We start from the raw sequence: 25262 nt of genomic DNA on the forward strand, positions 1-25262 counted from the left end.
TGAATCCTGTCCCCCGGGGACAGTTCCCCCCGGAACCCAGATGACGGCTCCCATGGTTCCGGCCCGGGCACTCGACGGGGGCCGTTCCTCCCACAGCTGCAGGGAACTAGTGTTCTTAGACACCGTCCAGGGCTCCACAACCAGAAAGGCATATAGACAGACTCAGCAGACCATAGGTGAGGCATGAACAGCAGGTTTCTGATGCTACCATGACCAACTCTCCCTTGGTAAAGAGGTCCAGAGTCAATGTATAACCGCAACAAGAAACTGCAACAGGAGCTGTGCCAGCTTAAATGGATTGAATATCAAGCCACCAACACTTGATCAGATGTAATCCAGGAACCACGGGATGCGAAGGACACCATGTGTGGACGCAATGGATACAAGTCGATTCCAGTCAATTACATGTAGAGTTTAATCGCAATGAAAACATGGAATATGCTCTGGGGAAATTGGATGATACAGGGTTTATAGTGGTGAGACCTCTTACATTCATGTCTGTATGTAAAGTCATGCTGATGGACTGTCCCCAATAAGTGGAGAAGGATGATTGGAAGCCTGTCACGTCTGGGTAATTAAGATGGGCGAGCAATGTGACAACACATCATTTAATCTTAATTATCCAGACATCTATTTTCAGTAAGCCAGTAGGCATAGACTGAAATCTTTATGTTGACTTTTGAATTTATGAATTTTTTTCTTTGGTTGGTCATGAAACAAAGACTATTGTTTATACTAGCCGGAATGTGACTCTGGAGTTTCTCTTTGTTGCAAGTTGATTGTCTGCTATCTTTGAGTGATCAAGACATAGGGTAATTGAACAATAGATGTTTGATAATATGTTCATTGACCATTGTGTGGGACCCTGTGGCTTGTTGACTTGCAAAACAAAGGAGGAAAAACTATGCAAATTGATTAAATACTTAAATAATGTAAGTTAATCTCATCACACCTTCCTCTTGACCTCTGGATGATGGCTTGAAGGACAACAGTTGTGAACTATATAAGGTAGCCAGATCAGTTCTCATACTGACGAGAGCCAATAGCTCGAAACACCGTGTCTGCAAATTGAGATTCTGATTTGGCTTTTATCCTAAGTCATATTACAAGACTCGTTAAACGGTTGATTGTGCCTTGTAAGATCGCTACTACCAACTGGTAGCGCTATAGAGTTCAAGTCCTCTTTTTCTCTGAAGAGGCAATTTGCATATTATTTTCCCAGAGGAGCATTGCATGGCGAATAAGAAACCTTACCCCTTAGACCTCGTATAAATAAGCACTGTGATTATATGAAAAAATAAATCCCTTTATCAGAAGTAACAACTGTTTTCTATTTCTAGGGTTCCTAGTAAAACCCCGCGCCTGCTAATCAATAAAGAAAAGACTGGAGAGGTAGGCAAACGGCAACATGAAATTCTCCACTATCCAATTTCATACATTTAGTAGAATTTATTTTTAGTGTCTTGACTTTTTTTTTTTTTTCTTACCCCTCAGGGAGATTCGTTTTTTGGACTCCTCGGTCTGGGAGGTGGCATGGACTTTGATTCAGACAAAGCTTACAGGTACTGCAACATTTCTTATATCATCCTGCAGTATTTGCTACACATGCGCGTCACTAAGCTAGAGAGGAGATCTGATGAGTCAAGTCAGGTAGAACGTGCATACAGTATTATTTCTATTGGGGGCTGTGGGGTCATCATCCCAAAAAATCGCACTCAGAGGCGAATGCTTATATTCATTTTTCCAGGTTGTCCTATACAAACTTAAAGAGCTGTCCTCTTCTTATTATTTTTATTAATGGCTTTCATTGCATCTTTGCAACTCTAATTACCTTTGCTTGCCTTAAGGGATGTGGCCTGGCTTGGGAATTGTGATGATGGGTGTCTTGCTCTGGCTGATTTCTTAGGATGGAAGGTATGTGGGGCTGGGTAAAGTATAATATCTAAGGCTATGTTCACATGTCCAGTAATCATCCATTAGAACAGATACAGCAGCAATCCATTGGCAAAAAAAGTTATGCAGACACAACTTTTTAGTCCGTTTTTAAAATACTGATTTCAGCTGGATCCGGCTTAATCAATTCAGGCCCTGGATGAAAATCAACACAATGTGTTCTCTGCTGCAGCCTTTACTATTTTGTCTTGACGAATGTTCCCCTTGGTGTACTATTGATGAGTTATAGCTGACGAGTGGCCACTCAGTGGGTAGGGTACTTATAGATTATAGAAATGTAACTATCAACATCTTTATATCTTATTTCTGTTGCTCCAGTAACACATAACTATACAGTGTTACTGTGTATTTGTTGTGTTTTTTGTATTTGTTGTCTATTGCGTATCTGATATCTGTACTATCTATTTGTTGTATGCATTGTGTTTTTTATGTATGTATTGTGTATATTTGTGTGGATAAGTGATGTTGAAAGCCATGCTTTCAGCAAAGTATTTTGCCATCAGGGACACCCCAAGTGGACAGGTTTCAACTGAGGAACCAAACTAAGCATACTGCCCAGTGCCATGGCGTTGTTTGATGAGGTTGTTTGTATTGATGTCATCCAACTTTGATTCAGTGTGGCTCCTTCATAGGTGCCACATTACTGCACAGAAAAATGACCTAGCAATCTACTTCCGTATTATGCCATGAAAACTTGATGGAGAGTACAAATAATGGAATTCGATATAGTGCTGGAAGATCCCCCCCCCAGGCCGGAAGGCACTAAACAAGCTACTGAGGAAGAGCTGATGGTCGACCTGTGTATGACCAATGCTCATGATCGGCCAGGATGAAAGTCTCAAGGATGTCTTGGTGCTGATATTGCTTGGTCGAAAGGGAAGATCAAAAGCTGCAGAAATATCATAAAAAAAATACTGATCGCATAGTTATTAAACCATAGACAACATTGTCTATGGTTTAATAACTATGGGATCAGAATGTTTTTCTATCATGCTTAGTGTTACCCATCCTACAGTTGTGGCCAAAAGTATTGACACGGTCCCTGCAATGCTGTCAGATAATACTCAGTTTCTTCCTGAAAATGATTGCAAACACAAATTCTTTGGTATTATTATCTTCATTTAATTTGTCTTAAATGAAAAAACACAAAAGAGAATGAAACAAAAAGCAAAACATTGATCATTTCACACAAAACTCCAAAAATGGGCCAGACAAAAGTATTGGCACCCTCAGCCTAATACTTGGTTGCACAACCTTTAGCCAAAATAACTGCGACCAACCGCTTCCGGTAACCATCGATGAGTTTCTTACAATGCTCTGCTGGAATTTTAGACCATTCTTCTTTGGCAAACTGCTCCAGGTCCCTGATATTTGAAGGGTGCCTTCTCCAAACTGCAATTTTTACATCTCTCCACAGGTGTTCTATGGGATTCAGGTCTGGACTCATTGCTGGCCACCTTAGAAGTCTCCAGTGCTTTCTCTCAAACCATTTTCTAGTGCTTTTTGAAGTGTGTTTTGGGTCATTGTCCTGCTGGAAGACCCATGACCTCTGAGGGAGACCCAGCTTTCTCACACTGGGCCCTACATTATGCTGCAAAATTTGTTGGTAGTCTTCAGACTTTATAATGCCATGCACACGGTCAAGCAGTCCAGTGCCAGAGGCAGCAAAGCAACCCCAAAACATCAGGGAACCTCCGCCATGTTTGACTGTAGGGACAGTGTTCTTTTCTTTGAATGCCTCTTTTTTTCTCCTGTAAACTCTATGTTGATGCCTTTGCCCAAAAAGCTCTACTTTTGTCTCATCTGACCAGAGAACATTCTTCCAAAACATTTTAGGCTTTTTCAGGTAAGTTTTGGCAAACTCCAGCCTGGCTTTTTTATGTCTCGGGGTAAGAAGTGGGGTCTTCCTGGGTCTCCTACCATACAGTCCCTTTTCATTCAGGCGCCGACGGATAGTACGGGTTGACACCGTTGTACCCTCGGACTGCAGGGCAGCTTGAACTTGTTTGGATGTTAGTCGAGGTTCTTTATCCAACATCCGCACAATCTTGCGTTGAAATCTCTTGTCAATTTTTCTTTTCCGTCCACATCTAGGGAGGTTAGCCACAGTGCCATGGGCTTTAAACTTCTTGATGACACTGTGCACGGTAGACACAGGAACATTCAGGTCTTTGGAGATTGATTTGTAGCCTTGAGATTGCTCATGCTTCCTCACAATTTGGTTTCTCAAGTCCTCAGACAGTTCTTTGGTCTTCTTTCTTTTCTCCATGCTCAATGTGGTACACACAAGGACACAGGACAGAGGTTGAGTCAACTTTAATCCATGTCAACTGGCTGCAAGTGTGATTTAGTTATTGCCAACACCTGTTAGGTGCCACAGGTAAGTTACAGGTGCTGTTAATTACACAAATTAGAGAAGCATCACATGATTTTTCGAACAGTGCCAATACTTTTGTCCACCCTCTTTTTTTTGTTTGGTGCGGAATTATATCCAATTTGGCTTTAGGACAATTCTTTTTGTGTTTTTTTTTCATTTAAGACAAATTAAATGAAGATAATAATACCAAAGAATTTGTGTTTGCAGTCATTTTCAGGAAGAAACTGAGAATTATCTGACAGAATTGCAGGGGTGTCAATACTTTTGGCCACAACTGTATATTCTAGGAAATGGGTTTGGGTAGTATGTTTAGAAATATAAAGTTTGGAACTGGGAATGTGTGACCATGAACCAAGGCAAACTCAACATAGTCAAAGCCGAAGTGGACAGAACAGAACTCAACTTACTCGGAATTAGCAAATCAAGATGGACTCAATCCGGACATTTCCATTCAAACGAACAATGGGTCTACTATTATTGTAATAATAACCGAAGAAGAAATAGTGTCACTTTTATTCTCGATCGAAGATTAGTTGGCACTGTCCTAAAATGCAATACAGTCTGTGATAGTCATCTCAATACGACTACAAGGAGTGCTAATTCATGTCAGTTATACAAGTCTACTCACCAGCAACAGATCAAGTAATCAAGTACAAGAAAAAAGACTTGAATGCCAAAGTGGGCCATGGCAAAGATGGAACCGTTGTTGAAAACTTTGGACTTGGCAAAAAAATGAGGCTTGAGGAAGATTAATAGAGATGCCAGAGGAACGTGAGATATGATTGCTAACATTAGATGTATAATAAACACAGAACCACTCTAGGAGAGAAAAGCGCAAATAGGGTATTAACCGATGATAGTTTCGAAATAAATATCAGTTTGCACTCACCTAGACTTCCATATTATAACAGCCCATAGGACTCATCAGAGCCAACAGGTGGCGCAGATCCACAGGTCAAACCATTTGACCAATTCACAATAGCAGATCAATAAAAAATATGAGGTTTTAATGGTGAATAAAATAAATCAATAGAAGAATTATAATTTACCACGTGTGTGTGTGTATATATATATATATATATATATATATATATATATATTAAATCAATTTATTTTCATCTTTTAAATAATAATTCTTAATGTTGGTAATGGCCATAAAACTTGTTCTTTCAACGGGTTTCCTTGAATTTGACATGTGGCTCGTCCGCTTGATGGAGTGGATTCCTGGCTCACATGTTTTTGAGTGAGTTCGGATCTGCGGTGTATATTTCAAAACTTTTTTTCTGTTTTCTAGTTTCTCTTTTTTCATTTTTTTTTACATTTTCTTTGATCTTGAAATACCTATAAAAGAAAATAAGGATGTTCAAATATTAAAATGTTGATTTTTTTTTTTTTCATTCTGTATCTTTCTAACATACATGTCATCTGTTGTATTATGCGCCAACTCTATGAACTTTGACACTGTTCTGACGTGTGATTATCTCTTGGCGCCAGATTTGAATGTCTGCATCTATATAAACGGTATGTAAGGGTATTGTACACTTATGCATCTCCTGAGGAAGAAGTTATGTGAACTTTGAAACGCGTTGAGAGAATAGTGAATAAAATACAAATTTTTTTTATCCATATACTGGGATTGTGATTTCTACAGCAGCGCGGTCAATATCCATGTTTACTTCTAACTGCTATTAGATGTATAATGGAAGAGGCCAAAGAATACAAGATCTATTTTTGCTTCATCGACTACAGCAAAGCCTTTAACTGTGTTAATCAGAAGAAAATTTGAAATACTGTAAAGGATCTGGATGTGCCAAACCATCTGATCAGTCGCATTAGAAACCTTTACAATGACCAAGAAGCAGCAGTATGAACGGGACACGGCATGGTTTAAAGTAGGGTGAGACTTCAGACAAGGCTGCATCCTGCCACCATTTCTCTTCAAGTTATATGCAGAAGCTATTTTCAGGAAAGCTGGACTTGACGAACAAGAAGAAGGAACCAAAAATGCTGGAGGAATTATCAACAATCTTAAATACCCAGACGACATAACATGGTTAGCAAAGCATAGATGGAATGAAGAACTTATTACGGAGTATCAAGATGGAAAGCTTGAGCATGAGACTCCTCCTCAGTACAAAGAAGACAAAGATATTGACTACTGCCAGGTACGACCTGGACACATTTGAGATGGACGGACGATGATGAAATGGAAGTTGTAAAGGACTTCAACCTACTCAGATCAATGATCACTCAAGATGCAGCGGCAACAACACCGAAAGTCAGTAGGAGAATACCTATAGGAAAATCAACAATGAAGTCACTGGACAGCCTCGCACATAGTCTGGCCTTTTCTATAGTAGCATATGTGTGCGAAACATGGACGATAAAGAAACAAGAAAAAAAAAGAATCAATGCCTTTGAAATATGGCACTGGAGAAGGATGCTATCAATACCATGGATGGCAAGAAGAACAAACAAATCAATTTTTGAACAAATCAAGCGAAGACATGTCACACGAAGCAAAGATCAGCAAGCTAATCTAAACCTGATAGATCCCTGTTCAGACTGGTTGAAGTCCAACTCTGATCTGGTGTGTCCCTACCTGTCCACATAGGAGGCTGGCACCCTAAGATAACGCAATGGTGCCCCCACTTGCCAGTGGTTAACTCTGAATGTCCTTAGCAGCTCCTAGTATTGCTACAGTAGTAATTCCCTATGGAATAAAGGACTCACACACAAAACAGGTGCAACTAACATAAACTACAGCAAAATGAATGAATCCAAAAAGGACTGCTAGGTACACGTTCAGACTGGTCTCTGTCAAACAAGTAATCCTTAGCATCTGGGCTGATACTCCTCATAAGAATCCACCAGGAATTAATATAAGCAGCAATCAATAGCTGGAAAAGGAGAGTATATATAGCAACACCCGGAATGTGATTGGTCAGAGACAATGAGCAATAGAACACAGGTGATAACCGCACACCATAAGAAAAGCAAATGTGAAGGTAAATAGAAATTCATCATTTGGACAGGAATTGACAAAGCTGTAGCTGAACATGGATGGATTCGGACCACGGAACAAAAGGTAACTGGATCAAACCCCTATACATAACACGTATGAATAGAGCAATCACTGGAGAAAGATATCATAGTCGGAAGAATAGGTGGAACAAGGCGTAGAGGAATACCAGCAAACCCGATGGCTTGATACAATCAAGATAACAGCGGCGAAGACCCTGCTGGACCTATCCAGGTTTGCACATTATTGTTCTTCCTACAAAGCGTTCATCCATCAAGCCACCATGGCTCGAGATCAAGCTGAAGGCCGTCAATAATAACTAATTAAGAGCAATTAATACCTCATTTGCATGTGAATGAAAATGCTAAGTGCTTTAGGCCAGACCTCTCCAAGAAGTATCATTTCTCCTTGCGGAGAATGGCGCTAAGCATGTCGAGATGAGGAGACTTAAAGCCGCAATTCTCCTATGGGAAATATGCTAATTATGCAAATTGTCTCTTCAGAGAGGAAGAGGACTTTGCATAATTAACATATTTCCCAGAAGAGCATTGCGGCTTTTAGTCTCCTCATCTCGACATGCTTAGCATGTCATTCTCCGCAAGGAGAAATGATACTACTTGGATATCGGTCAGACGCCTCTCACACAACCAAACCGGATCTCACACTTTGCACTGACGAGGGGCAGTACCCCGAAACACAGTGTCTGCAAATTGAGATTATGGCTTGGCTTTTATCCTAAGTCTTGTAACAAGGCTCATTAACAGGTCGACATTGACTTTTAGGATTGCTACTTCCAATAGGTGGCACTAGAGTTCTAGTCCTCTTCCTCTCTGAAGAGACAATTTGCATAATTAGCTTAATTGCTCTGTCATACCCAGTGCAAGTAATAAAAACTGAACTGAGTTTCAAGATGCAAACAACTTAGGGTTTCAGCAGACCTTTGCCTGCAGTGACAACCCATCAGTGCCCCTTAATTAAGATCATGGAGAGGTGTGATGAGATCTGGTGCATGCATGCATCAGCAAGCACATCATCTAAGTGCTGCCAGCAATGATTTACAATAACGTCTACATGGTTAAACAGCAGCAATCGGAGCTCACGCCAGTTGCTGCTCTCTTGATGATGTTCTGATATAATCTACATATATGTAAGTAGATCATGTTTAGTTTCGGGCAACCACTGATTTCTAGAAAGAAATGTATACTTACAGAAAGCCTAAAGGTCACATCCTATAAAGTGATGACATCTAGCTCTGGCACAAAGAATTTGTATTTCTGTGCTGAGGGTGGCATGATGACACAGTAGCCGAGTATACACCTTTAAAAGAAATCTGTCAGCAGGATTTCACCCCCCAAACAATTTATATATGCATGTACAGATGTGGTCAAAATTGTTGGTACCCTTTGTTGAATTACAGAAAAGCGCACAATGGTCACAGAAATAACTTGAATCTGACAAAAGTAATAATAACTAAAAAATCTATAATGAACAAATGAAAGTCAGACATTGTTTTTCAACCATTCTTCCACAGAATTAAAAAGAAATAAATAAAAAAAAAATAAAACTCATGAAATAGGACTGGACAGAAATGATAGTACCCCTGAAAATAATGTGACAAAAGGGTCATGTTAAATCAAGGTGTAATAATAATAATAAATTTTATTTTTATAGCGCCGACATATTCCGCAGCACTTTACATTTCAGAGGGGATTTGTACAGACAATAGACATTACAGCATAACAATAATCACATACAGTAGATTATAACAAATACCAAGAGGAGTGAGGGCCCTGCTCGCAAGCTTACAGTCTATGAGGAAAGAGGTAGACACGAAAGGTGGGTGGTAACAGTTGCCCTGATTGTATGGACCAGCCATAATGTTAAGTGTGTAACAGTACAGACACAGAGGGCTAATGGATGCATAAAGCATGTGGGAACATGATGCTGGGAACCTGGTTATGGTAAAATTTTTGGCTCTGCCACACAGGGATAGGTTAGGTTAATGTGTTGAGGCGATAGGCCAGTCTGAATAAATGCGTTTTCAGGACACGCTTAAAATTGTGGGGACTGGGGACTAATCGTATTGACCTGGGAAGTGCATTCCAAAGAATTGGCGCGGCACGTGTAAAGTCTTGGAGACGGGAGTGGGAGGTTCTGACTATTGAGGATACTAACCTCAGGTCATCAGCAGAACGGAGGGCGCGGGTAGGGTGGTATACTGAAACAAGGGAGGAGATGTAGGGTGGTGCTGAGCCATGGAGGGCTTTGTGGGTGAGGGTAATAAGTTTATACTGAATTCTGGAGTGGATGGGTAGCCAGTGTAATGACTGGCACAAGGTAGAGGCATCGGTGTAACGATTGGTGAGGAATATGATCCTGGCTGCAGCATTCAAGACAGATTGGAGAGGGGAGAGTTTTGTAAGAGGGAGACCGATTAGAAGAGAGTTACAATAGTCGAGACGAGAATGAATAAGAGAAACAGTAAGAGTTTTTGCAGAGTCAAAAGTAAGAAAAGGTCGAATTCTAGAAATGTTTTTGAGGTGCAGATGACAAGAGCGAGCCAGTGATCGAATGTGGGGGGCAAAGGAAAGCTCGGAATCAAGTATGACCCCAAGACAGCGGGCATGTTGCTGGGGAGTAATAGTGGAACCACAGACGGAAATGGCAATGTCGGGTGTAGGTACATTAGTAGCGGGAGGAAACACAAGGACAAGGTGTGTCCATTAATTAGCATCATATGTGCCTACAATCTTGGAATCAGTGAGTGGGCCTGCATAGAGGGCTACAGATACTCACTGTGCCGGTTGGTGACATGGTATGTATCACACTCAACGTGGACCAGAGGAAGCGAAGGAAAGAGTTGTCTCAGGAGATTAGAAAGAAAATTGTAGACAAACATGTTAAAGGTAAAATTTATAAGACCATCTCCAAGCAGCTTGATGTTCCTGTGACTGCAGTTGCACATATTATTCAGAAATTTCAGCTCCATGGAACTGTAGCCAACTTCCCTGGACATGGCCGCAGGAGGAAAATTGATGAAAAATCAAAGAGACGGATAATACGAATGGTAACAGAAGAGCCCAGAAATCGTCTAAACAGATTAAAGGTGAACTTCAAGCTCAAGAAATATCAGTGTCAGATTGCACCATCCGTCGTTGTATGAGCCAAAGTGGACTTCACAGGAGATGACCAAGATGGACGCCATTGTTTAAAAAAAAAAAAAAAATCATAAAAAATCCTGACTGGAATTTGCCAAACTACATGTTGACAAGCCACAAAGCTTCTGGGAGAATGTCCTATGGACGGATGAGACAAATATGGAACTTTTTGGCAAGGCCCATCAGCTCTATGTTCATAGACGGAAAGAACACTGTCCCTACTGTGAAACATGGAGGAGGCTCTGTTATGTTCTGGGGCTGCTTTGCTGCATCTGGCACAGGCTGTCTAGAATGTGTGCAGGGTACAATGAAATCTCAAGACTATCAAGGGATTCTAGAGAGAAATGTGCTGCCCAGTGTTAGAAAGCTTGATCTCAGTCGCAGGTCATGGATCTTGCAAAAGGATAATGACGCAAAACACACAGCTAAAAACACCCAAGAATGGCTAAGAGGAAAACATTGGACTATTCTGAAGTGACCTTCTATGAGCCCTGACCTAAATCCTATTGAGCATCTTTGGAAAGAGCTGAAACATGCCATCTGGAAAAGGCAACCTTCAAACACGAGACAACTGGAGCAGTTTGCTCTTGAGGAGTGGGCCAAAATACCTGTTGAGAGGTGCAGAAGTCTCATTGACAGTTACAGGAATCGTTTGATTGCAGTGATTCCCTCAAAAGGTTGTGCAACAAAATATTAAGTTAAGGGTACCATCATTTCTATTTCATGAGTTTTATTTTTTTTTAAATTCTGTGGAAGCATTTTTGAAAAGCAAAGTCTGACTTTCATTTGTTCATCATAGATTTTTTAGTTATTTATTACTTATGTCAGATTCAAGTTATTTCTGTGACCATTGTGCGTTTTTCTGTCATTAAACGAGGGGTACCAACAATTTTGACCACGTGTGCACTTCTTTCAAAGACAAGTTCAGCAATATCTTTGCATGGCCATTCCATTGTTCCAATACTGGAAAATCAGCATTTGAAATGATATGTAAATGAGGCTGGAGAACTATTTGTATATTTAAAGCCTCAGTCACTCAAGCTCTATTGCTCGTCCAGCATTGCAACTTCCTGTTTGATTGACTTGCTCTATGTTGTGTGTCTTCAGGCAAAGAGGCAATCAATCAAGCAGGATGCGGCAAATAGAACTGGAGTGACTGAGGCTTCAGATCTACAGCCTCATTTGCATATCAATTCAAACGCTGATTTCTCAGTAATGGAGGAACAGACCGACTATATAAAGGTATTGTTGGACTTGTTTTTGGAAGAGCTACATGCCCATATAAATTTAGTGGGTGAAATCCTGCAGACAAATTCCTTTTAATTTACTAATTTCTGGCTCCGGAGACAGAAATAAAGAGACTCTTCTGTGTTATCTACTGTAATAATTTGTGAGTAGCAAAAAAATATAGTAAATTACAGGATTTCACGTCATTTTTATGGAAGATTGTGGTTATTTTTGTGGGCAGTGGTTACTGGAAGATAAGTTTGTAACTGCGACACTCAAACTGTCATAGTGTAACAACTATCCTGTAGGTGTTTGGTTTTACAAACTGAAATGTATGTGCAACTTCCTGAAAAATATTTCCACCTATTTTTCTCACAGCACGTTAATTGAACACCAAAAGCATTTTTCTTTTCCGTAGTTTAGGGGAAATCTTTGGCAGTGATAAGGGTCCTCTGTGTGCCTTTCATTTAATATAGTAAATATATCAAAAATACTTTTCTTTACTGTACATTATTTGTCCAGTGCTCTATTTTTTTGTGTCTTCTGAAGATAAAAACTTGGTAACTTCATGAAATGGATTTCTATCACCGTCCAAGCATCATCTGAGTGATGTAAAGCACGCTACTACGTGACTGTGCAGTAATCACCTACAAAAACATTTGCCCTAAGCCGCAGAACTTGGAATAGTCACAAAAAGGGAATATATAAACCTATAAAAAATTCTACAATAAACTGTAATCCAAATAATCTCTATTATATTAGTTATGTGATAAGCACCAAATAAAAATATGGCAAATCGTCATGTTAGAGAAATCAAAGGGTACTTATTGGTCATACATGGTAATGAAGTTCATATATCAGGGATATTTAGAAAAGAACTAGCAGGAAAGATTAAGGAAGTGTGCCTACGTTGCATTTTTTAAGCGTTTCCGCCGCTGCGGAAATGACTTAAAAAACGCTAATAAAACGCATTCCCATGCAATCCTATGGGATTCCGCAGTTGCTGTGCCAATGCTGCGGATTTTTCTGCTGTGGAATCGTATATCGGTAAAATCCGCAGCATGTCCATTAGTTCTGCGGAATCACGGCGATTCAGCCACCATAGGATTGCATTGAAACACTGACGCTGCATAGGCAGCATCAATAGTAAAAAGTTGCTCATACTTGTCAAGCACTATGCTTTACAAGTGTTACCAACCTGTCAATCACTTTTCCAAGCGATGCTTCAGATCACTTGGAAAAGCGCTAGCATTCTGCAAGCTAAAAACGCTTGCAAAGCGCTTGTGTTTTGCAGGAAAGCACATGCAAATTCCGCATGTGTTTTACCCGCGGCAGCGAGTTGCGTAAATGCTGCGGACAATTCCGCAGCATTTCTGCAACGTGGGCACATAGCCTAATACTCATTTCTCTGTTGACCCACCATCCGGTCCTCTTCTTTCTGCTGCCGTCATGTGCCACATCTCTGGCCTCTTCACTATAGGCCAGGACTTCTAGCCACGTTCAGGCCCTGGAGGTCACTACGCATTATCGTGACTGTCACCAAATTATGATGGCCAGTGACCTCTCCGTTTTGGACACATCCGGGAATCCTGGTCTATAGTGAAGAGGTCCGAGATGTGGCATGCGACGGCGGAAAGAAGAGGATCGGATTGTAAGTACCAGGGTGGCCTGAAAGGTCTTTTTTTTTGCCCGCCCTATTCCAACTTGCACACAAATTCAGGTTATGAACAAACCTACAGGACTTATCTAGTTCATAAACCGGGGTAAATGATTAAATATAGTATAATCCACGAAGAAACATCTGAATTTAGGTGCTTAAATACATAGAGATCCATTCACAAGATGCAGGGAGATCTGTGCCACAATTGTAGCTTAGGAATAAATCACTACATATGGATCATGTTTGACATCAAACCCAGGCACAAAAGACTCTTAGGCAAGGTAGACAGGGAGTATAATAATTACCTAAGCAGCATATGGATTGTACTACAAAGCCTGATGTCAAACACGATGCATATGTAGTGATTTATTCCTAAGCTACCATTGTGGCACATATCGCCCTGTATCTATGTATCTAGGCACTAAGCACCTATATTTATCTCTATATTTTGTGTATATACAATAAGTATATATCCTTTTATTGTCTGGTAACATATTGTTTCTCTGTATATTTAATTGGTTTTCATCATGTAACTAATGCAAACAACCAATTCTTATTACAGTATTACATTTTGTTTGTGGTAGTCAGTTTTATAGGTTTCCATATTGACTGTGCAATGGTACTTTGGCTCTACAGCAACTTCAGTGGTGCTCATCATTTCTGAACTTCGTTTTCAGCACAACCAGTTTTACTTTCCTTTCTAGCACTGAAGTCGCCCCTTTCCTTTCATGGTTTCCTGAGAGTAGAAAAAGAGAGCATCAGTCTCCCAAGAATTTTCAGATACAAGATGACTAGCGGTGGCTCCATTTTTTTCTCAACCTCAATCTTCAGGAGCTCACTGCTCCTCTGCCTCCCAGCTTCCTGTTTGGCTGGGGACAGTGCACTTCTGAAGATTAACAATTTGTTCAGCAACATGGTTGTGCCACTGGTTCTAACTTAACTCTCACCCAGGGTGCCAGCAGCCGTAACTTTGCTTCTGCAGCATGAGAGACGCGCAGAACGACTGAGGCTGATCAGATCTAGCGATCCCGCAAACTTCAGAGTGGTGTGAGTAGGTTGTAAAGCATGGAGGCCTGCCCGTTCCTCACACTCCTTACCTAGGTAACTGGCCAGGCTGTGCCAGTGTGCCTGCAAGGTGGCTGGTAGTTTGACAATGAGCTGTATAGTATAAAATTAAAGGCTCATTCTGATGTCCGTGATTTCTGGTTCTAGTGGTTGTTAAATGACCACAAGTATGTGATGGAGCCAGGTAGAGAAGCCAGTCTGATTGTGGCCATATATTTGCGGTGACTGAATTGGCAAGCAGAGCCGAATCCTAATACACATTGCTAAAACTAGCTGCCAAAAATTTGTCTTGGCCTAGAAAAACTTTTTGGAGAACGTTATCACCATCATTGTGAAGTGCTTATAGGACCACAATGTTTTAAAAGATCTGAAAATATGTCTCCTCAGCAGTCATAGATTGCCAGATTATCATCATTTCTTCTCCACATATAAAAAACGTACTCGGCTTTTGTACATTTCTTGGAGTGAGTAGATCATGAACCAAATCTTCGTATTGGCCACTACTAAAGGTCCTACTAAGGGTTTTTGCTGGCTGCTATGAGCAGTGGATGATTGTGAAAGCACATCCTTGCTTCAGGCATCGATTGTTTGACTGGGTTTCTTCTGTTTTAGGCCGAGTTGGAAGAAATGGTAAAAAAAGAACACGCAGAGATTGATGCAGCCACACAGAAGAGCGTCCCTAAAAAGACGGAGAAGAAGGAGTCCCCTGAAAAAAAGGAGGAAGAAAAATCAGCCAAGTAATTGTATTAAAGTGATCTCTCTCATCTTCATGAATGCACCTTTTACGTGGCGGCTGCTGCCACAGTTCTGGCTCTTTATTCTGGGCACTGCCTGGGAACTTTTACTTGCACTTTGTACTGAATTATAGAGGAATAGTGCTCCTTAATAAGACTTTATAAATACCATATAATACCTTCTGTCTCCCAGTAGTGACAGTCAGCACATAGCGGTCACTGCTGGATCATATGTAACCATATATTAATAATTCCAAAGAAAGAATCCGAGATCACTTGGCAGTCCGGCAGTCCACAAGTATGATGCTACCACAAAATCATAGGCCCATATGATGCTGTGAGGCCTCGTACTCATCATATTAATGGATGACTAATGGCCGAACAATCTTTCTGCCAATCATTCGGCCTGCAGCTATATCCGCCGTCTCTCCCATAAATTGGAGGGCTCACTTGGCCAACCACTCCTATATTCTTTATGAAAGGGCCGCTGCCAAACATCTGTGGCGGCACATATCAAGTTGAACAAAAGGAACAGGAGTCTGAAGTTAACCCTTATAGAGGTGTTCTCAAATTTGGAATTTATCCTCTCTATCCATTGGAAAGGGGACAAAGTCCTAATCGCTAGGGGTCCAGCCTTAGTGACCACCACTGATCTCAAGAACTGGGGCTCTGAAGATATTTGTGTGAATTTTAGTGGTGGTTGATTATGTGCACTTCAGTTCCATTCATTCTTAATGTTCGTGCCAGAAATGTCTGATCGCTGCCCACTCAGTTGGTCTTCGGCACTCCCATAATAATGAATGAAGTAGCATTGCACATGATCGACTACTGCTCCATTCAAAGCCCTGTCCTTGAGATTGGTGAGGGTCACAGTAGTTGGACACCCAGCGATCAGAAAGTTTTCCCCTATCAAATAACTTTCCAACTTGAAAATACACCTTTAAAGCCCCCAACAATTATCAGTGCGAAGGATACTACTATTTCTTATGATGATGATGAGTTAGGCTGCTGATGTTGCATTTGATTTACAAATGTTATGTTTCAGGTGGAAATCCTCTTTAAGTGAGGAATTTATTGTCAAAAGGGTAATTGCATTGTTAGATTATCGGTGAAGACCTAATTGCTTCAGATAGAACACACCCTGCCTGGTTCATAGTTTTATAACCGCTGCACATTATGGAAATATATTCCATACTATTCTGTCTGGGAAAATAATGGCTGGCCTTGTACCGCAGTCCCAGCCTTTATAATGCAGCGCCGTAAGTCCTTTCCACATCTTCTAAGCGTATTTTATCGCTGTTATTTCTTACTGATTTCGGGAACTCCTCTCAAATACCATCAGCCTCAGTTTACTGCAATACCAACAGGAACTTCAGTGTGGACGTTGATCAAGTCCCTAATGTCTTGGCCATTTGTGAAAAGATTATGGAACCATCTTTTCAACAGTGGTAATATCCTAAGATGGTATTACTGCTTCCGAAGACCACTACCAATTTATACATTGAATAATAAGGATGATCAAGGAATGACAGACCAACATGTCAGAACTTATTGAACATTCTCAGATATACCCTATTGATAGGGTAACACCCAATTGTCAGTTTAATGATATACTTCCAGGAGGAATATCTGAGGAACGGCTCCATTTAGAGCTTTAAGACCGGATTCTCCGGAATTTATTTTTTACATGAAGAATGCAATATGTATGCAAATATACTTGTCCGGAGATGGTGACAGCTCCTCTTTATAATAGATGATATATTTGAAGTGCAGTGGTTTGCGTAGTTTTAAGAACAAGGTTCTTCTGGTGTGCAATTTTTCCAGTGTTCTATTCTGCAACCCAACAGCTCAGATCTCTGATAGCCTAGGTTTGGCGTTGTATTGTAGTTACAATATAGGCTACAATTTACTACATTTCCCATCACATAGTAGTTCGTATTGTGATATGGGGCAACTGTAGAGCATTTGAGTTTCTGATTGCAGGTCCACGCTAATATGGATCCCTCTCTTTATCCAAGGTATATTAGGTGACTGTAATATATGCAGCCCTGAATATAAGTTTATAGGTTCTACCAGTGTAGGACTGACGCATGTGTATTCTGCCAACAGAGCACTATACATTGCGGTATAATAATATTTGTGGATTTCTTATCTGGAAAGCTCATGATTTCTAGATTTGTTTCAACTGTAGAATACATATCCAAGTCTGGTCAGTAGCATCTTAGGGGGTATCCCTTCCTTCCCGTCTACTACTGATCACTGTAAGTGATAAAACACCTACTGTCATTATTCTTGGTTTTCAGAACTTCCGGATGTGAGATCTTGATCCTATGATAATAGTTCAGCTATTTCATTGTCTTCATGAATTTATTATTAGGCCTTTAAAATAAAAAAGCTTATGTTATTGCGCACACGGCGCCAATTGTTGTATTAAAATACTGTAAACTTTATATTGTCTGTCATTATTACGTTATATCTTGTAACTGTGGTTCCCCACCCCAATAGTCCAGTGTTGTCATCTATCTATAAGTCTGATGAAGACCTCAGCAGAAGCTGAAACGTGTATTTCTTATATTGAGATGCTCCATAAGCTAGTGTTTAATGCTAAATGTGCATTGTAGATTTAACTGTCGTATTACAAGTCCCAGCGCTTCATTAGCACCCATCCTGGAACAGGCTGCCACAAGAGGTGGTGAGTTCTCCTTCAATGGAAGTCTTCAAATAGAGCCTGAACAGACATCTGTCCAAGATAGTATAGTGAATCCTGCATTGAGCAGAGGTTGGACACGATGACCCAGGAGGTCCCTTCCAACTCTAACATTCTATGATTCCATCCTGAGTAGCTCCTGTTTATGGCATTCCTTGGCTATATCTAATGGTAACAGCCAGATGGCAACAGATTCATATTTTTCAATCAGAGTTAATAGAAGAACGACAACGCCGAAAGATTAGGGGCTCCACAATACAAATATTTTTCTAAATTCTAAAAGATGTATAAAGCACTGACAGGTCTTCCTGTTAACCCCCTGAGTTCATATTATGTAACATGGAAATCTGCCTTGAGGTATGCTATGCCTTTGTAGTCTTTTTGTCTCTATGTGGTTATGTACAGCCTGCACTTTACACTACACAACATAGGAAATGAGTTGGCGGAAATGCAGCTTGTAGATGCCAGTAAAGGAGCCCACATTACCCATTCATGCCTCGCTCCTGATCCCAGAAGGTAAGCATTTTTCACGTGTTGGTAGTCATTACAGGACTCCAGGTTCATAGATTGTCATTTATTATACAATTAGCATTTATAGGATGCGTCACCGATAACGCGCAGCCTGTTATTTTATCCATGTAGCTTTCATAGTTTTGTATATTCTACCGTATCTGTGGCTACCATCAGCACAATAATGAGTAAGAATCGGGTGTGGGCTGAAACCGGTCATATATATTCTGTGATTGGACCCAAAGTTGCATTTTTGTTTTCCTTGTATTCCGACAATCAGAACAGTACAAATCGAGTGACCCAGAGGATTCTCCTGGATATACGGTAAGTTGGCATGTATTCATTTTGGTGACAAGGAAAAGACATAATTTAATCAGCATCACTCAGAGAACTGCATAGCACTACCGTAGACTGCCATCTCCATACTGCAACCATCTACATAGTGAAATTTGAAACATATCAGAAATGGAGATAAAAAAACCCATATTCCTAAATATAAAATGCCAGAAGCTCTGATTTTGGAGCACTGCATATTAAGTGTGGAAGACCTGTAATTCCTGGAGCACCATACAAATATAGTGCCAGTCTCGCCCCCATGGCAGAACATTCATCAATAAGACTCACACCCTGTTGATCAGTTCTTCGTTGTCTTAAAATGATGCCATTTTGGACCTACAGTGTCTTTTGTGCCCCAGGCTTCACAAATGTGGTAAAAATACATTCTTTGTGAATGTAGAAAAGATAAATGATTTTAGCTCACCCTCAGCATAATTACAAATACAGACGTCTACAATGGGCGTTGCACTGATAAATGTGTTGTAAGATTGATAACTGTGTCCTATAGTTATGCATGCAATGGCTGATACTGAACTTTACACAGAGTATTGTTCAAAATAATAGCAGTCCAATATGACTAAAAAGATTCATCATAGTTTTTGGTATACTGTATATACTTGCGTATAAGCAGAGATTTTCAGCCCATTTTTTGGGGCTGAAAGTCCCCCTCTCGGCTTATACACGAGTCATATACGCCAGGGGGTCTGCGGGGGATGGGGAGCAGGGGTGTCAGATCATACTTAACCCCAGGCAGGTCTCTGCAGCCCTGCTCCCACAGTCTCCAGGGCCTTCCTTCAGCGGTCACGTGGTACCGCTCACTAAAGTCATGAATATGCGCATATTCATGACTTTAATGAGTGGTACCACGTGACCGCTGAAGGAAGGCGCCGGAGACCGTGGGAGAAGCGGGGCTGCAGAGACCGCGCCAGGAGGGGGTAAGTATATGCGATATTCACCTGGCTCCATTCCAACGCCACGCTCTGCTCTGTCTTCCGCGTCCTCTGTCTGTGACATTCAGGTCAGAGGGTGCGATTACGTTGTTAGAGCACACCCTCTGCCTGAACAGTCACTGACGGAGGGACCCGGAAGACAGAGCAGCGCACGGCGGTGGAACGCGGACAGGTGAATATCTCAGGTGCCGGGGCCTGAGCCAGCGTCGACACTGGCACCTGTCCCCCATAGAACGCTGGTGTACCCGCCTGCTTAGGACACTGGCCCCTGGCCTCCAGCGACGAGAGGTGAGTATGTCATTTTATTTATTTTTTATTCGCAGCAGCATTTGGGGCATAATCTATGGAGCATCTTATGGGGCAGCATATGGGGCATAATCTGTGGAGTAGCATATGGAGCATCTTATGGGGCAGCATATGGGGCACAATCTATGGAGCATCTTATGGGACACAATCTATGGAGAATCTTATGAGGCATAATTTATGGAGCATCTTATGGGGCCATAACCTTTATGGAGAAGCATATGGGGCATATTCTATGGAGCATCTTATGGGGCCATCATGAACTGTATGGAGCATTATATGGGGCTCCTGATTCAATATGGATATTCAAAAACATTTAACCTACTGATGTCTCAATTAATTTTACTTTTATTGGTATCTATTTTTATTTTTGAAATTTACCAGTAGCTGCTGCATTTTCCACCCTAGGCTTATATTCGAGTCAATAAGTTTCCCCAGTTTTTTGTGGCAAAATTAGGGGGGTCGGCTTATACACGAGTATACATATGGTAAATTATATTATTACATGTCAAACAATTTATCGGTTGGTGCAGTAGATTCGAGGAAAACCAACAGACTCAGCATTCATGATCTGCATGTTTTTGAGTCTGTGTATTAGAATAATTAATTGAATGGGGGTGTGGTAAAAATACTATCAGTGTGGAGTTCAATTAGTGACCTCAATCATTCTGTAAAGAAGCAGGTGTGAATCAGGTTGCCCTTATGTACGGGTGAAGCCAGGACATGTTGTACATGCATTTTTCCTTGAAAGCTTGAAAAATGTGAGTTGTTCAAGACATTGTTCAGTAGAACAGCGTACTTTTGATTAAAAAGGTGATTGGAGAGGGTAAAACTTATAAAGAAGTGCAGACAATGATAGGTTCCTCAGCTAAAATGATCTCCAATGCTTTAAAATGTAAAGCAAAACCAGAGAGATGTGGAAGAAAACAGAAGACTACCATTCAAATGGATGGAAGAATAGCCAGAATGGCAAACGCTCAGCCAATGATCAGCTCCAGGATGATCAAAGACCGTCTCATGTTACCTGTGAGAACTGTGACAGTTGGAAGATGATTGTGTGAAGCTAATCTCTGAGCAAGAAGTCCCAGCAATTAAACAAAAGACATGTACTGAAGCGGAAACAATTTGCCAAAGAACACATCAATTGGCCTAAAGAGAAATGGAGAAACATTTTGTGGACTGATGAAAGTAAAATTATACTTTTTGGGTCCAAGGGCTGCAGATAGTTTATCAGACGACCCCCCCGCACACTCTGCACCACCATGCTTCACTGTCTTCAAACATCATGATATGGGCATGTTTCTCTTACTATGGTGCCAGACCTATTTACCGCAAGCCAGCAATCATGGATCAGTTTGCATATATCAAAATATTTGAATAGGTCACATTGCCTTACGCTGAAGAGGATATGCCCTTGATATGAGTGTTTCGACAAAACAACCCTAAACACACCAGTAAACGAGCAAAATCTTGATTCCAATCCAACAAAATTGAGGTTATAGGATGGCCAGCTCAGTTCCCAGACCTTAATCCGATACAATACTTGTGGTGTGACATTAAAAATGCTGTTTCTGAGGCAAAGCCAACAAATGACAAAGAATTGTGGGATATAGTCCAAACATACTGGATGGAATAACAGTTGACAGAGGCCAGAAGTCGGTTGATTCTATGTAACATAGATGTGAAACAGTTCTAAAAAAAACTGTGGGAATGCAACTAAATATTAGGTTAGTGATTCTCAGGAATGCTAAATCCACAAAAAAAAGTGCTTATTGTGAGTTTGTAAAGATAAATGCAGACACTGATAATTTTTAGTGGTGCAGCTGCATCATACGAACAAGTGGAACGGGAATCTATCACACTTTGGACGATGTTAAGCTACTACTATGGGCATACAGGTAATAGAATGATTAAACCAGTCTTTCCTGGATACCTCTTAGCTGTGGTCTACTGTAGATGTTGAGAAATGTGTCTGCCTTTAGCTCCTGCCTCCCCTCTCCTGAGAAATTTACAAAAAGTGCCATCTCCTATCTCATTAAGTCTGTTTTCACTTCAAGGGAACCTGTCAGCAGGCTTGTGCACAGTAACCTACAGACATACTGATTAAAATGTTACCTGGGTTGAAATTCGTCTTGTGGTTGTTGTTTAATTTTTATTTTCAGTTTTGAGTTAATAATATGCTCGTGCTTCGGGGCAGCCTGTGGGGTGGTCTTCATGTGGTGCTCTGCTTAGGTTTTCATCAGTATCGCTTCTGACAGGTCACTTATCCCTCATAATGAATATTATATATATATATATATTTTTTAAAACCCCTTCTGCAGACAGGCGCCTGCACTGCACCATGATCGGATCCATATTGTGCATCTATGGATGGTATCCATAAATTCCTAAGAAAAAAAAAAAACAGTTTGAAAACAATACCTGCCGCTCTGCTATCGGCGATCCGATAGCTGCTACTGCGCATGAGTTGGCAGCGCTATCTGGCTAGATAAAAAAAAAATTGTCTGCACTAAGTTAAGATGGCGCCGGCCGTGCCTGCGCAGTAGCATCTGTGGGATCACCATTAGCTGTGATCAAACTGTTCTGTTTTTAGGAATTTATGGATACCATCAAAAAGAATAATTAAATGCAAAATATGGATGCATCATGGTGCGGTACCGGTGCCAGACTGCAGAATGGGATTTTTTTAAATATATATAATATTCATTATGTAAACTAGGGGGCAGGTCAGAGAGGGATCACTGACCTGTCAGAAGCCCTACTGGTGAATACCTAATCAGAGAACCACATGAAGACCCCCCACAGGTTACCCCGGAGCACGAGCATATCATTGAAGGGAACCTGTCAACAGGTTTGGCCAATACGACTTATGGCCACCGCCTTTCAGGGTTTATCTACAGCATTCAATAATGCTGTAGATAAGCCCCATCTGACCTGCTAGAGAAGAAAAATAAGTTTTATTATACTCACCTGCAGGGCGGTCCGGTCCAATGGATGTCACAAGTCCGGGTCTGGCGCCTCCATTCTCCTTGCAATGCCATCCTCTTGCTTGCTTCATGTGCCATCTGTTGAGGGCAGAGCAAGTACTGCAGGCACTGGGAAAGGTCAGAGAGACCCAGCGCCTGAGCACTGCAGGAATTTGCTCTGACCTCAACATGGAAGATAAGTATGTCTGCACAGGAGTGTTATGCCGGGGAGCCTGTGTAGCAAGCAGGAGGATGGTGTCGCAAGATGGGAGGCGCCGGACCAGGACCTGCGACACACATCGGACCGGATCACCCTGCAGGTGAGTATAATAAAACTTATTTTTCTTCTTTTACAGATCAGATCGGAGGCTTATCTACAGCATTATAGAATGCTGTAGATAAGCCCTGAAAGACAGTGGCCATAACTTGTATCTGCCAAACCTGGTGACAGGTTCCCTTTAACTCAAAACTGAAAATAAAGATTAAACAACAACCACAAGACAGATTTCATCAACCAAGGTATAATTTTAAAAAGTAGAACGGTGCCAACCTGACACTGTCTGTAGGTTACTCAGCACATTCCTGCTGACAGGATCCCTTTAATACAGATGTTACAGCTATTACCCATGAATTGAAAGTGAAAGATCAATCCAGTAGTAAGAAGAAGCAGGATTCTTGGATAAGATTTGTTAGAAAGTTGCTTATTTTCATATGTACTGCTGATTTCAGAAATAGAAATGGATGCTATGGTTATGCTTTAAGCACTGTACCTGCAAAAAAAGAATCATGATTGTAGTAAAGATATTTATTGTACAAAGCTGATAGAAATAACCAGTTACCTGGTTAATGTTTGGAGAGAATGCCGGCAAATAAGTAACTTACTGTTTCCAGTTATACTTTGGACAAACATGATATCAACAAACAAGTGAAGAGTCCGACCTCATAGAGAAGTGCAATGTATTATAGAAGGAAATACAGGGAGGCGGGAGAGTGGACTTCATGAACGGACCCCTTCCTGTTAAAGAGTTTTAGGAAGTTGAGCATTGTTCTTTGTTGGTGCAGCATCCACTTTGGGTTTTTCCCAGACACATTGACGTGAGTCTTAGGTGAGTGAAGAAGCATTTTATATCAACAATTATATATACATATCGATATATCTAATGTATTTTGTGAGATTTAAAATGTTCTATTTGCTACTGAATAACTTTTTTGAAAAACTTGTCCTGCCTGCAGAGTAATGTTCTATTAATCAATTTTATACCAAAAAGTCCTAAAAGGCTGTTAGTATCTGACTTACAAAATGCTGTTTATGGCATTAAAATACCTTTTTAAGTTTTTTTCAATTTTAACATTTCCTTTGGGGGCTTCTGCTGATTTTTATTGCTTACAGCATCATATGAGCAAAATCAGTCTTCTCCTCCAGGCATCTCATAGTATAACTTCTTTATTTTTCCTGCAGATACTCTAAGTGTCATAGACTACAGAATAGGGAATGTGTATGATATCAATGGTATGCATCCTCCTTTGAAACCAAGTAAACATAACAGAGGGCAAATTTCTATCCGCCTCTGATAATTCTATGTATCTGGTATATCTAAGCCTGTCATGCATAGTGGTAAGCCGGTGTATCTAAGCCTATCACATATGACACTGTGCTGATGAACCAGTATATGTTCTCTCTTTTGTGTGCAACACTGGTTAACAGAGTTGATGTATTTTATTCCATCATGATACCGTGGCAGGGAACTGGGGTATCTAAGCCACTTATGTGCAGTCCTGTAGTACGAGCTGCCTATTATGTGTGATGATGCATACACTTCACGCTGCTTACACAACTTTATTTCATTCACTGTTTCCTAAGGCAAGAACAAAGTGAGTACAGAATTATTCTCCAACTAGTGCAAATTTTTATCTTCTAGCATGTCTGGACAGCCGTATATTGGCCAAACATAGTTATAGAGCTGTGATGTCACAATTTCTGGAGTGTCAAAAGTTAATATATCTGCATTATGCTAGAAGTCAGTATATAAATTCACACACACAGTACAGTTACTCGGAACCAGAGATGCCAGCTTGACTTTTTTCATTTTTTCTGAACAGGACAAAATCACAGACAGGCAATATTTTTTACGGACACATTGGAAAACCACAATTATGATTAGAAGTGATGCCTACAGCCCATAATTCTGATATGATGCTATCAGCTGTATTCACTGTGAACTGTAAAATGATGATAATTAGTCAAAATAATCTGCATATTTTTTTCAGCCTCAAAGAAAAAAAAATCACAGATG

General features: G+C 40.7%; 2 protein-coding genes and 1 long non-coding RNA gene across 7 annotated transcripts in view; 2 read left to right on the top strand and 1 right to left on the bottom strand.

The window, feature by feature from the left end:
• The window catches only part of SIRT2 (sirtuin 2), an 89505-nt gene extending 71859 nt beyond the window's left edge, over window positions 1-17646 (top strand). For 3 of the 4 annotated variants that reach the window (XM_073557255.1, XM_073557256.1, XM_073557254.1), the window contains exons 13-17: window positions 1341-1392; window positions 1495-1562; window positions 1848-1914; window positions 11618-11752; window positions 15075-17646. In XM_073557255.1, the coding sequence (XP_073413356.1) occupies window positions 1341-1392; window positions 1495-1562; window positions 1848-1914; window positions 11618-11752; window positions 15075-15203 (451 nt within the window). In that variant the 3' untranslated portion in view covers window positions 15204-17646. The remainder of the gene's footprint in view (window positions 1-1340; window positions 1393-1494; window positions 1563-1847; window positions 1915-11617; window positions 11753-15074) is intronic. The other variant, XM_073557257.1, reaches the window with a different exon arrangement.
• Window positions 5316-25262, bottom strand: part of LOC141063197 (uncharacterized) — a 30736-nt gene continuing 10789 nt past the window's right edge. For both annotated transcript variants that reach the window (XR_012224837.1, XR_012224838.1), the window contains exon 3: window positions 5316-5671. This is a non-coding gene — a long non-coding RNA (uncharacterized lncRNA). The remainder of the gene's footprint in view (window positions 5672-25262) is intronic.
• Window positions 23738-25262, top strand: part of LOC141063193 (ras and Rab interactor 3-like) — a 60185-nt gene continuing 58660 nt past the window's right edge. The window contains exon 1 of the mRNA XM_073557249.1: window positions 23738-24074. The gene's annotated coding sequence lies outside the window, so the exon portion shown is untranslated. The remainder of the gene's footprint in view (window positions 24075-25262) is intronic.

The sequence above is a fragment of the Dendrobates tinctorius genome, unplaced genomic scaffold (assembly GCF_039654945.1).
Source record: "Dendrobates tinctorius isolate UK_male_01 unplaced genomic scaffold, ASM3965494v1 ptg000246l, whole genome shotgun sequence".
Classification (NCBI taxonomy): domain Eukaryota; kingdom Metazoa; phylum Chordata; class Amphibia; order Anura; family Dendrobatidae; genus Dendrobates; species Dendrobates tinctorius.